Consider the following 14,549-nt stretch of genomic DNA (forward strand, 5'->3'; position numbering starts at 1 on the left):
ATGACTGGAATACTGTTAAAAGCGGCTTTAAACCAAACTCACTCACTCACTCACGAATACAACTTGCTGAATCATGCATTACGGAGTAATGTATATTTAAATGTAATTAATGAAAGAATGGACATTTAGGTGTTTAGGCGCCTGACCACCCGATCCCGTTAGTCACCTCTTACGACAAGACGTAAATGTCCACGTAGAATAGGTTTTCAGCAACCCATGCTACCCGTAATAGGCGACTATGCTCCCGACTAACAGGATCGGGTGATCAGGCTCGCTGACTTGGTTGATGCATGTCATCGATCCCAATTGCGTGGATCGATACTCAAGATGTCATTCACTGGATTGTCTGGTCCAGACTCGATTATTTACAGACCGCCGTCATATAGCCGGAATATTGCTGAGTGTGGCGTTAAACAACAAACAAACAATAATGTATAATACTTCAGCTCGTTGTCTTATTAAGCCCCTGGTATAAAAAGAGATAAAAGTTGCAATAACGTTATGGCATTCGCCATCAACCCAAAAACCGAGTCATACCACACGATCCATTTGCCCAACCTTTACGACCAGCACAGGTTACTTAGCACAAATTCTACCATGCTGCACGGATGCCTATAAAGTAAATACGCTAAAAGACACGTGGACATTTATTTGTGAAAAAAGATGCAAATATCATGTGAAGTTTACTGAGGAAAGAACATGTTATCGTCGCTGATGCGTCGGATTTTTTAAAATGTCCTCCACATGTCTACCATAAAACTTTTTGAAACCTTTAAGTGGCCGCGATTCGCTTTGCAGATTTTGATCCCTTGGGCACGCCAGAAACCCATAATTGTGGTTTCAAAACCCAGTTCGCCCCGATTATGTTTCTAGGTTTGTCAGCACCATACCCGTGCTTGTGGGTTTCACCGAAGTGGTAAACGTCTGAGACCTGCATCACTTCGGGTTTTCTAAGCTAACTGGAATACTGTTAAAAGTGGCGTTAAACCCAACTCACTCACTCACTCACTCACTCACTCATTGAAACCTGAGGTCTTTGATGAAAGTCATCACTTGCTTGATAAAGGTGTTAGGATCTACACCGAAACGTCGCACAAATTGTAATAAAGAAGTTGTTCATCCATAGAACTTGTCTTGCTGATTATTCGCTGCTTGTCGCTCTGCTTGGTGGAGCTTTTTCATTTTTTTGTGCTCGGCCTTGTAGGCCAAAAAATGTGTGCTGATTGAATTAACAAGAATAATTTAACATTCATGTGCTTTATTGTATCTTTGTTTAGAGAAAGCTCCCAAGCTTATGGGCTTTTCATTGAAGCGCCGACCTTGGATGTCGCTATTTTTAAATACTTTTTTGCTGTATACGATTTACTACTTGACAAGTAAAGGACTGAAGATCATGTGCACACTTTTCTCTATTCTATATAAAATAAGGTCTTCCCATGCATGCTTCTAAGAGCGGAGAAGGTTTTACGATTTTGATGAAAAGCCAGTTTCTTGACAAGTATGTCCTGAATATACATCTACAATACAGAGTTTGAACGAATATTTTGTACCAGCACCTAACGCAACGCGATTATCGTGATAAGTACCTATCAGCCACAATAACACACGACCATAAATACAAAACCATTGTTTTTTAAAATGATGTGGCAGTAATCGTCGAGTGATCGTTGAAGTTGTTTTTTTCGCTTTTATATAGTCAGAAAGCCTCCAGGTTGTAGTGAGATGTGTATCTATTTGGTCTTGCGTTTTTGTTCAAATATTTTGTCCTGATAAAAGACAACGGATTCCTTGAACTTAACAAAACATGATCACTAAGAAATGTTTGTGATACGTGTATTTTGGGCTTTGAGTTAAATTTAATGATCTCTTGGCTGGAGGCCAGATATTGATAACAGCATGGAAGCGTTGTAAATAGATTTATTGTGAGATGTCAGCACCGGATAATCCCAACTAAGATCCATTCATCAGCAGCGTCAATGCCAGACTTGTCTTTCAATGACATCCGAGTGACGTTCGTTAATTGTACAGTGCTGTTTGTTGCCGATAAATCTATCTCAAACGATAAGGTCTCCTTTGAGTGAGGATTCAATAATGGCACGGACTGACACGTGAAAACCAGTGTTATTGCATATCGATATATTTGTTACTTCCTTGCCATATACTGCTCAACTTTAATGAAAGATATTGGGATATATAGTCATTACAAACTTAAATATTCACACGTCGGGAAAATCCTCATCGTAATTTATTGGGAAAGATGGGAAATATTTTATGGTCATCGTATTGATGAATGGAGCTTATTAAAGTGAGAGTTTAATAATATTCCAGTTATATCACGGCGTGTCAGTTTAATGTGGGAGGAAAGCCCGAAGTGATGCAGGTCTCCGCACGAGGACCTGGAGACATAATTTGAGAGACCCGCGATTTATAACAATGAGTTTTGCGAAGACGCATGATTATATCAGCATTATGACTACGCCTATCAGCTCAACCCGATTATGATTTTAGGTTTGTCAACACCATACCCGTTCTCACTCACTCACTCACTCACTCACTCACGCACGCACGCACGCACGCACTCACGCACTCACGCACGCACGCACGCACGCACGCACGCACGCACGCACGCACGCACGCACGCACGCACGCACGCGCGCACTCACTCACTCACTCACTCACATTCCGGGGTAAAATTGGTCTTGGGCTCACTCACTCCCTCACTCACTCGGCTACTCACTCACTCACTCACTCACTTAGGTTTGTCAACACCATAACCGTGCTTGTATCAGCATTATGACTACGCCTATCAGCTCAACCCGATTATGATTTTAGGTTTGTCAACACCATACCCGTTCTCACTCACTCACTCACTCACTCACTCACGCACGCACGCACGCACGCACTCACGCACTCACTCACTCACGCACGCACGCACGCACGCACGCACGCACGCACGCACGCACGCACGCGCGCACTCACTCACTCACATTCCGGGGTAAAATTGGTCTTGGGCTCACTCACTCCCTCACTCACTCGGCTACTCACTCACTCACTCACTCACTTAGGTTTGTCAACACCATAACCGTGCTTGTATCAGCATTATGACTACGCCTATCAGCTCAACCCGATTATGATTTTAGGTTTGTCAACACCATACCCGTTCTCACTTACTCACTCACTCACTCACTCACGCACGCACGCACGCACGCACTCACGCACTCACTCACTCACGCACGCACGCACGCACGCACGCACGCGCGCACTCACTCACTCACATTCCGGGGTAAAATTGGTCTTGGGCTCACTCACTCCCTCACTCACTCGGCTACTCACTCACTCACTCACTCACTTAGGTTTGTCAACACCATAACCGTGCTCACTCACTCACTCACTCACTCACATTCCGGGGTAGCATAGGTCTTCGGCTCACTCACTCACTCACATTCCGAGGTAGAATAGGTCTTGGACTCACTCACTCACTCACTCACTCATACACACACATATATTAAATATATTTAGACCCGTCACAGATTTTTATATTGACGTTACGTTCAGCTATACCCCTAACAAAAGTTGGATAGTATAACAAATTACACGGAAAACAAGCAGGTTAAAGCATAGCACCTGCCCAGCAGCTGATTCAGATGACATGAGCGAGACATCGAGAATGGATCCAACACAGCTGTCCATTCTTCTCTCTGTTATCGTCTACCACAACGTCAATGCTCATAACATCATCACTTGTGGAATCAGAACGCTGTCAGAATTTGCTAGCAGGCGAGTCACGGAGGGCATGGTCTGGTCTCTGGAGGGGGTGGACACTCGGGTGCACTGCGTTGTCTTGTGCATGCAGGACCCTCAGTGTATAACAGCAGGGTACTCTCCAGACGGTGGTCAGTGTCGCGGCTACAACGTGAGCTTCACGTCTCCGGCCAACGTGACTTATGTGACCGACCCGGGCGCCAACATGTTCTTGACGTGCAGAGGTGAGGCAACACGTACGTGTGGTCGTTAAAGTTTTAATTCCCCACGACGTTGATAGAAGTTATAGAAAAACCTTGTTTTCTGAGTAATTATTCATCAAGTACCCAGTTATTGAATAGGCTGGTTAAAATCATGTTGTTAAAATGAAGGAATATTTGCTGTCATTGTCAACAGTGAGTGAGTGAGTGCGTTTGGGTTTACGCCGCTTTTAGCAATATTCCAGCAATATCACGGCGGGGGACACCAGAAATGGGCTTCACACATTGTACCCATGTAGGGATTCGAACCCGGGTCATCGGCGTGACGAGCGAACGCTTTAACCACTAGGCTACCCCACGCCCTCATTCTCTACAGGTGTTTCATGATCAAGGGCCAGCAATAACCATTTTGGATACCATTTCTTTTAGTAGGATCGGGGGGATCGTACGATGGAGTCTGCTTTGTATTATTATTATTATCATTGTGGAAATCGTTTTGAAGCTTTTTTATATGATGAAAACCGCAATTCCACGTTTGGCAAAACATCGTAATACACTACACGATTGTTTTGTAAATGAATCGGGTTTCCTTGCAGCCCTGGGGTTAGTTGACAACACGTGCACGACTTCATCTGACTGCTTGGGCGCCTTGTCTGTCTGTCAGTCTGGACAGTGTCAGTGTGAAATTGGCTATAGCCACTCCAGACACACCGGAAGCGACACATGCGAGACTCGTAAGTACACGTGTGATGACATATATACTACTCAAAAGAAGTTAAGGATCACCTGATTCTTTCATATTACTATAGTTAATCTCTCATGTCATGACAGATTAACTTTACCATTATGAAAGAATCGGGTGATCCTTAACTTCTTTTGAGTAGTATATAAGAAAGATGCATTTTATGAAACAAAAAAGAATGGGTGTTTTGCTGATTCGCCTGGCACGGGAATATTGCAATGATATATTAAATTGTTTTTACCATCGTGTATCGTCCTTTATGTAAAGTGAATGATGCGTTTTATGGCTGTACTTAATCCGTGTTTATGCGTTTGTATTATCTTTTTGAAATGATATGATTGAAACATCTAAAGCCGTGTGCCCTTCTTGATTCATGCTTTCTTTCAGTCAATATTGTTTCGTGTTTATAAGGTTAATATTTGACGTGCCTTCGCTTGTGACGGGTGTCACCGGTGTGGCAGGATGCGCTCCCCTCGCGAACACCTGGTAGTATTATTAATTTATAGTGATTCATAAACATATGCTCATGACATAAACGGAATCGTACTGGATTGTTTTTATGATAATGGAACGGGTTTTGTCGCTTTTAGCTACGTAACATAGATACAAATCAATTATATAATGTTCATTGGAGGAGGAATAGAACATTCAAGAAAAATGCAAGCCAAAAAGAATTTGACTTAATATTTACACAAAACATATCGTATACTGGACAAGCAGGATGTTTTGAAAAAGAATGTTTTAGCACTCAGGAAAGGTCAACTATCCATCGAAACTGATTCCATTGAGCGCAAAAGGTAAAACTGCGGTGAAAATTATATTAATGGAGAATTAGTGAAAATGGATGATGACACCAGGGGTTCGTGAAAGGGGGAAGCATCCCCCATACTACCTGCTGCACCTGCTGCACCTGCTGCACATAATTTTCTTAAGTAAAAAAAGTAGGTGTTTGTTGCCTGACCCCCCCCCCCCCCCCCCCCAAAAAAAAAAAACGTCCTTGGTCCTCCAAAACCAAACCAACGTCCTGAAGATCTGACTGCCGTAAACAAACTGCCACCAGCCAATGCCCACGCCCAACCTAAATGTATATAGTCAGTTCCTTATTCAACTATATTAGAATTAACTTTTTAGCTGCACTAATTGCAAAGATACATGTAGTACTTTCTTCTGTTCAGATTGTACTGAATATGGCACAACCTTCACCGTCTCAACTGACCGAGTGGTGTTTGAAATGAATAACAAGACCGAGAATGATTTGACACAGACACAGTGCCTTGAGATGTGTCTGAATGAGAACGACTTTCTGTGCAAAAGCTTAGAATACAGATCGAGTGATGGCAAGTGTTCCACGATGTCCTTCACGTGGCTAGACATCAATCAAGCCGACAAACCCACTCTTGGGTGGAGCGTGTTCACTCGCAACTGCAATATATAACAACCTATTCGAAGCAACCGATTCCGAGTCATTCTCTAAACCAATCTCATTAAAATCAGGCCTTAGTTCTCGCCATGCCAAACAAAGATCTGAAGACATCCCATTAGGGGTCACGTCAGAACGACCTTACATCCGACTAATCAGAGCTTCGCTTACCAGATTATTAAAGTGACAGTCGGAATGTGATTTCTAATCATGCAACCTCGAAAACTTTAACACGGGGTATTCTGAACGATAGGTACGGCTTAAACGACAGAATCCATACAGTCTAGACCATCTATTACCCATTCCAGAATGTTCTTTTGTTCAGGTTTCAAATTTGTAATGGAGAATTTGTCAAAATATGTTTCGAAGCGTAGTCGCCAATTTGAAATTAGTGCCGTAAAGCACGAGATGCTCCCTGCTGATTGGTCAATCCATTGACCGGTCAAAGTTCGCGGAAGGTCGGTCCGACGTGACCCGTAATGGGATGTCCTCAGATCTTTGTTTAGCGGAAGCGAGAACTAAGGTCTGATTTTAATGAGATTGTCTTTAAACGTTTTTCATTTGATGGAGCCTACACCATCGACATTGAAGTAAATCTATATATCAAACGTCAACACTAGAGAACAATTATACTCCATTGGGCGTAAAAGGCAAAAGAGCGGTGAGAATATCTGAATGGATCACTGTTAATCTGTGAAGGCATCAGGTGTTCCCGAAAAGGGTTAGCATGTCCTGCCCTAACGGTGACACCTGCCACTCACACAATTTGCATAAAAAGTATGTGTTTGTTCTCTGTAAGAAAGGAAATGAGTTCGGAGAGTCACCTGGATGTTTACCGCCAAACACGATCACCTTAGACTGTCGTATCGTTACGCACTGATGCTCACATTATCGACCCCACGTTGGGCCCACATGCGATTGTTGTAACGGTCGCCAAATGAACATAAGAATGGACACCAATGCACGACATGGACTCACACAATACTTACTGGATCGTCAAAAGGAAAGTCATGTAAACATATTTGACAGTGACAGTGTCAGTGTCATATGTTTACTGTAGGAGAATGGTATAAAATGGTGTGTGTATATATATATATATATATATATATATATATGTTGACGGTTACATATCGATGGACGCCAGTGTGTTCGAAATTGTCTCATTTATGTCAATACTTTGTGTTAACCTCGCCGAAGCCAATTTCCGATGACCCCTTGCCTTTATGGTTAAGGGGCGGTCGAGTAGCCTTGTGGTTATAGCGGTCTCTCGTCACGTCGAAGACCCGGGTTCGATTCCCAACATGGGTACAGTGAGTGAAGCCCTTTTCTGGAGTCCCCCGCCGTATTTTTACTGGAATATTTCTTAAAGCGGCGTAAAACCATACTCACTCACTAACTTACTCACTTGATGGTTAAGGCCATTGCTAGGTATGACCTCATCACTTAGAACATATATCTGTGTCACAGAAGGATGTGATGTCTTCAAACAATAAAGGCCATCATTTTCTTTTATAACATTAGAATTTAAAAAAAAAAAAATTTTAAATACTCAGAAACATGTTTACAAGTTGCCATGGTCAACTATTGCCCACATTCGTATTATTAGACAAACTAGTTCAAATAAGCCTTGCGTACATATCTATATATTTGTAAAATACTGAAACTGAAAACTTCTGTGAGGCCACTTCAAATAGTTGGGGTTGCGTCCCTTGGGCACGCCAGAAACCTATGATTGTGGGTTTGAATCCTGGTTCGCCCCGATTATGTTTCTAGGTTTGTCAGCACAATACCCGTGCTCGTGGGTTTCACCGAAGTGGTAAACGTCTGAGACCTGCATCACTTCGGGCTTTCCTCCCACATAAAGCTGACAGGCCGTGATATAACTGGAATACTGTTCAAAGCGGCGTTAAACTAAACTCACTCACTCAAATAGCTGGGTTGTCTGGTCAAAGTGACAACCAGCGGTTGAACATCCAACAGAAGAAGATGAAATCAAATAACAATATTGGTTTTCCTTCGTATGAAAGATGATTTAATCTCTAATTAGGCGTTAGGAACTAACGAGGAGCATCAGTCAATGTGTCCTTCGTTATTGCATTGATTACCCATACTGTGGCACAAGGCAATAACGCATTATATTTAGAGATAAATATTGTACAGATTGGAATAAAAGTGCAGCAAAAGCAGTGTTCGAAATACCTGCCTGCCCGACCGTCCGAGACGGGTTGATTTTAACTCGGGCTGCCAGATTTTCAAATCCCCCTGCCCGACGGTCGGGTTATATTTCATATGTGAAAATATTCAAAATATTTCCCGATGATAAGCATTAATTCACATGTAAAGATGAATGATAAAATGTAACCAAAAAGAAACCCCGTTAGCTTATCCTGAGAAACATATGATTATAGTGGGCAGGCAGGTTTTGGTCAGGGCTGGCAAGTATTTCAGCTAGCCAGTCCTGTGGTCTGGCTGAAATTTTTGGGAGTTTCATACCCTGGCAAAAGGGTTTCGGGTGATCCTGGCACAGTCAGGCTGGTTAGGCCCAGCATCAGCTCTACGCGCAGCCCAGACAGCGAATGGGACTTCTCCCAGGAAGCGCTGCCTAGTCGCACCCACCCAGAACTTCTCGGAGAATTTGAAGACTCCCCAAACACTGCAGCCTTCTGCATTACCAAGGTTGTCAGAAGGGCTGTATTCCTGGCAACAAACACGGGTACTCTCCCAATGTCAGTCGACAGATTGGGAGGTACGTAACCTAAGGCACCGAGAACAATGGGGAGTCGGACAACTTGGTACTTGGGATGCAAGCGTGTCATATCGAAAACCATGTTTTTTCCTGAATCTTGTCAGTCACATTTGTGTCACAGGGGACAGAAAATTTAATGATTAAATTATTTCATTGCATTTATTTAAAAAAAGGACACGGTCAAGTTTGTTGGCCTGGATAGGTCTGTTGGGCGTCATTACCATCTCAAAAACATTTCATCATATTGTGTGTATTAGGAATGCACCTTTCTTTGACTCATTGTAGTCTATGACAGTGACAATCGCCATAGATATGGAAGGTCCTTTTGAAGGATCGACAATTTTGTTATACCCCTATACAATTGACTTCAGCTTTTGGTGAGGTGAAATTGGGCTTAACGTCGCGTCCAGATTATTGCACTTACATAGCGACGTGCATGTACGTGTGTGTGTGTGTTCGTGTGGCTGCTTGTACTAGTCCGGACTGATGCCAATTTATAGTGCTAGCCCACTGAGATACCATGCCGCAGTTTAACATGAATACCCCACTCAGACACAGAATACGGTATTCGGCATTCGTATTTGGTATGACGCGGCCGGGAATCGAACCCCGTACCTTCCGCTCTCCGGGCGGACGCTCTACCACTAGACCACGGAGGCGGTTCAGGAGGGTTTCTAACATTAGGATTAAATCTTCAACGATTGTGGCTAACCCTGCAACCCTGTATTTTGAAATTAATCTCCACCCATAGAAACGATTCCCGTTTACACATAACATTGTAGAAATGGCTCACATTAATAACGAAATGTTTTAGGTGTTCTTCATGAGTTTTGAAGTTTAGGGAATTCTATTATCAAGAAAATAATTGCAAGTGATTCCATGGCATTTGATTGGCTTACCAAGCATTTTTTTCAATGTTCACATAAACAGAAGGAAATAAGACCAGGTTCACCAGGAGACTACTTTTTCCTGACTACTGATTGATAATAGGGTGGGCGGGGCTTTGGTTGCTGAACGACGTCACTGATTTCATATAGTAATTAACCATGTTTTCAGGGGTTTGTTCTGTTGATTAAGACAGCCTCCGTGGTCTAGTGGTAGAGCGTCCGCCCGGAGAGCGGAAGGTCCGGGGTTCGATCCCCGACCGCGTCTTACCAAAAGACGTTTAAAGATGGTACTTGTTGTTACCCTGTCTGGCGCATTAAGGGGCTAAAACAAGGCCCAGAGTCAGTATACTGTGTCTGGGTGGGGTATTCGGTGTTAAACTGCGGCATGGTATCTCAGTGAGCTAGCACTATAAATCGGCATCAGTCCGGACTAGTACAAGCAGCCACACACACACACGTGCATGCACGTCGCTATTTAAGTGCAATATCTTGGACGCGACGTTAAACCCCATTTCACCTCACCTCACCTCACCTCACCTCACCTCACCTCACCTGTTGATTAAAAATGCAGTCTGTGAAAATATGTTTGTTGCCTTATTTGTTATTGACTTCAGTATATTATTGCGCAGATAGAGATGAACGTAAAAGTGGGCCAATTGCGTAATCAGCTACGTGGATTTACAGTTTGTTTTACGTTTTGATCTGACAGGGAAAAAAATCTGGTTTGTTCAACTGACTATATATAGCTTGACATTTTCACGATTTGACGCATAATGGCGAGAGACGTTGACGTGGCAAAGCGTTGGCACGTGCCACATATAATGGCTGGTTGAATGTATAGTCGTGCCCGGACACAAAGTTGGGACTTGCAAATGTCAGCTAACTGTTATTTCTTTCCCTCTGCATGAACTAGGGCTTTTCCTGACATCTATTTATTCTCTTCTCGCGTTACTATCAATATTGTACTTCACGACCACGGCTTTCTGACAAACCACTAACGAGAGTTTCACACAATGCATTATACATTCAATGCACTTTCCAACTGGTCATCATTCATGGGATTGATTTGCAAGGTCACCCTGTTCAATCGACCCGTGAAGATCCCGGGTAGAACAGGTCTTCAGCAACTGTTGAGTGATGGTCCCATCTCCGTAAGCTTGTCGTAAGAGGCGACTGACGGGATCGGGTGGTCAGGCTCGCTGACTTGATTGATGCATGTCATCGATTCCAATTGCGTGGATCGATGCACATGATGTCAATCACTGGATTGTCTGATCGAGACTCGATTATTTACAGACCGCCGTCATATAGCTGGAATATTGCTGAGTGCGGCGTTAAACAACAAACAAACCAAACCAAACCAAACCAGAGACTTCTCCAATCACTACAAGCCAAAGATAAAACTCAATAGCCTTGTTCAACGGACGCGTGGATCAAATATCCTCAGCTGGTGTATTTGTTTTGTATTGGAAATCCCCGAGTGTCTTAGTTTACATTTGGCCAGCTTCGATATTCTCACTTGGTATTGTTCTGCAAACTCAGCATCCGATGACGTTTCATCAAATTATTCAGAATGACTATCTCACCCCAATCTTTAAGGATATCGATATATCTCTACATGAACAAAAACGTGAACTCGATAACACCAACACGTGGGGCGAATAAATACTCAAATGATATACAACCAATATTTGCCTACAATCGATAAGAAACAATTACCATGAAGTGAAAAGCTATTATTAACATAAACCTAGAACATTCAAGAGAGACAAGAGCTGTCAAACACACTGTAGCTACTGGGTATGCAGCCTTGTACAGTGTTCATTGAGTGATGGTCCTGTTTTAAGATTAAGCAATGTTACTACATGAGTGAGTCAGGTTCAACACAGCTTTGGTAGTATATTTGTTATAACCCGGCCTATTGTATAACTAGATTTTCCAGTTCAATAATCGTTCTTCAGACACATTTTACAAATGAAGTCGTTGTCATTTTACTTGATACAGACCCGTGAAGATTCCGGGGTAGAACAGGTCTTCAGCAACCCATGCTCGTTAAAGGTGACTGTGCTTGTTGTAAAAGGCGACTAACGGGATCGGGTGGTCAGGCTCGCTGACTTGGTTGATGCATGTCATCGATCCTATTTGGGTGGATCGATGCTTATGGTATCAATCACTGGATTGTCTGGTCCAGACTCGATTATTTACAGACCGCCGTCATATAGCTGGAATATTGCTGAGTGCGGCGTTAAACAACAAAGCAACCAACTGCTTGATACATGTTTCATGGAACCAGGAATATCCACTGTAACCTCGATCTTCACAGGAACAGGTCATGATCCCCCTGTTACGCGAACACCTGGTGTCATGATACAGCTTAACAATAGTTCGTGAACTTATTGTAATTGGGCAAATGTCCAGAATTGACGAATGTCCAGAACTGTGTCATATCAGGTCCAGCTGGTGCTTGTGCTTGTCTCCAGGACACCTTCTGCTGAGGCTTAGTCTTGTTGTTGTTCGGCCCGGTTCGTTTTTCTTTCCAATTCCGTATTCCAGGAGCCATGGTCAGTAACCATTCTTGCATTGAAGATGCCAAGCAGAAGCGGCTGTTCTTGGCTGAAGATCCCCCTGATTTACGATCAGGAGCTAGAACTAGAACTCGTTCTTTGCTTCCTATATGTCGTAAAAGGCGACTAACGGGATCGGGTGGTCAGGCTCGCTGACTTAGTTGATACATGTCATCGATCCCAATTGCGTGGATCGATGCTCATGATATCAATCACTGGATTGTCGGGTCTAGACTCGATTATTTACAGACCGCCGTCAGATAGCGGGAATATTGCTGAAAATAGCATTAACAACAAACCAACATTTTTTTCCTACAATGAGAGGCATTTGTAATGTTTTGGGACCAGTAAAACAGGGTCTTGATAATTTAAATAGAAAAATCAAAAGGTTCCTCAATCAAAGCGTCTGATTGTCAAGTTCGAGTCCCACAAGGGCACGGTGTGTGAAGACATCACTGGTGTCCCACGGTACTGTGGGGAAAGTGCTAAAAGCGGCGTAAAACCTTACTCACACACTACCAACAAATTATTATTGATATATCGGCACCTTCATCGATATCAGCTTCCGCATCAGTATATTATTGTATGTGATATCAATACAGGAAATGTGTGAACATATCCGTCCATTGTTGATCAGCTGCACATTTCGTCCAATTCAATGTAAAACATTGATCGGCCAGCCGTTCAAGGGCGAGGTAGGAAAAGAGTGTTCTCTGGTCCTCTTTCTATGCCAAATTACAAAGACTAATCTCGCATTTTTAAACGATTTCTGTGGTACTCGGCAGCTTGATTGTGTGTGTGTGTGTGTGTGTGTCGGGGGTCGGGTGGGTGGGTGGGTGGTTGTGTGTGTGTGTGTGTTGGTACTGGTTTTCAGGCGTAATTTTTGTCATGTTGATGTGTCCACGCTAACGTCACCTGCACAGTGTGGAACTAAAACACATTATATTCAAGCGTGTGAATTATACCTTGCTGAAGCTATTTATTTGTATTATTTCGTCCGTAAATAAAACTGTGCCGGTTTAAACTGGTCAAACACATGTGCATATGAACAGCAATTGATCAGCTGATTGAAAAAAAATAAAATGGAGTTATCTCCCTTGGACCACGTCACGTTTCGTTGCAGGTTTTCGAATGGCAGCTCGGCCCAGCAGACTTGGTCCAGATAACAAACTACACATTCATTGTTATCCTTTGAGAATTATGGATTCATCAGTTTCAGTTAGTTTCCTGAATCTTTGCTCAGATAGGGGTTGTAGAGTTGGTGGTTCATGTTTGACTTCGAATGGGGGATGGGGGGGGGGGGGGGAGAGGGGCACGGGTGGCCCAGTCGTCTTAGGCGCCGCGATACGCTGTGCAGAGTTGCGTCCCCTGGGCACGCCAGAAACCTATGATTATGGGTTCGAATCCCGGTTCGCCCCGATTATGTTTCTAGGTTTGTCAGCACCATACCCATAGCTTCCTGAATCTTTGCTCTGATAAGGGTTGTAGTGTTAGTGGTTCGAGGATAGTGTCTGTCGTGAAACAACAAACCAACCAACTCGAGATCGAATTTTTCGTTAAAAAACTCCATATTTCCTAAACTCACAATATTATTTAAGACGTCGGAATTCATGTCCAAAACAGTATTAGTACTTCCAAAAGAAAACTTTACTTGCATCTGTCATTACTGAGCTGTAGATATAGACACTGTAATCGGGCAATGATGAGAATGACTTTTTATAGCACACTGATCCACAGTTGCAGAGAAGTGGGCACACTGGCAGACGTGGAATTTGGCTCTATAGAATTGTACCCATTAAATATTTTATGTGTGACTCCAACACTATTAGGACATCGTATTTGCCTTTTATGAACGGTCATAACGTACATTGCGTCAAAATATATCAATATTTTTTTCTACCCGTTTATTGCGTTCTTTGGGTTTTCAGGAGTGTTTAATGTTTGATAACAAAAATCAAAATAGTATATCACTGGAAACTAAGTTTTGACAATTTCTAACCTATATTTTTCTGTTTTTACGTGGGTATTTTCTTTAAAATGAATTAATCATTGAAATTTACATATTGCAAAAAGGAAAGAATTCATGCTTATCAACTTCATTTACTGGATATATGCATAGATAATTTAGGAATTAAATGTGCGAGTTTGACGAATGTACAGTGTATATTACCCATTAACCATCTGCCAAATACATGATTAAAGGAAAATCACTCCAACTAGCCTTATGC

At 42.7% G+C, this 14,549-nt stretch overlaps 1 protein-coding gene across 1 annotated transcript; it reads left to right on the forward strand.

Annotated features, from left to right (window-relative positions):
• On the forward strand, nucleotides 1-4,015 carry LOC125374867. Its single transcript, XM_048386551.1, has 2 exons — nucleotides 1-85; nucleotides 3,636-4,015. The coding sequence occupies exons 1-2, from the start codon at nucleotides 1-3 to the stop codon at nucleotides 4,013-4,015; spliced, it is 465 nt and encodes a 154-aa protein (XP_048242508.1).
• Nucleotides 4,016-14,549: the final 10,534 nt, after the last annotated feature.

The sequence above is a fragment of the Haliotis rufescens genome, unplaced genomic scaffold (assembly GCF_023055435.1).
Source record: "Haliotis rufescens isolate VD_foot unplaced genomic scaffold, xgHalRufe1.0.p SCAF_6, whole genome shotgun sequence".
Lineage (NCBI taxonomy): Eukaryota > Metazoa > Mollusca > Gastropoda > Lepetellida > Haliotidae > Haliotis > Haliotis rufescens.

Coding starts and splice junctions, on each gene's coding strand:
- LOC125374867 (XM_048386551.1), top strand. CDS start 1: ATGACTGGAATACTGTTAAAAGCGGCTTTAAACCAAACTCACTCACTC. Junction 86..3,635: donor GCTGAATCATGCATTACGGA/GTAATGTATATT, acceptor CCTGCCCAGCAG/CTGATTCAGATGACATGAGC.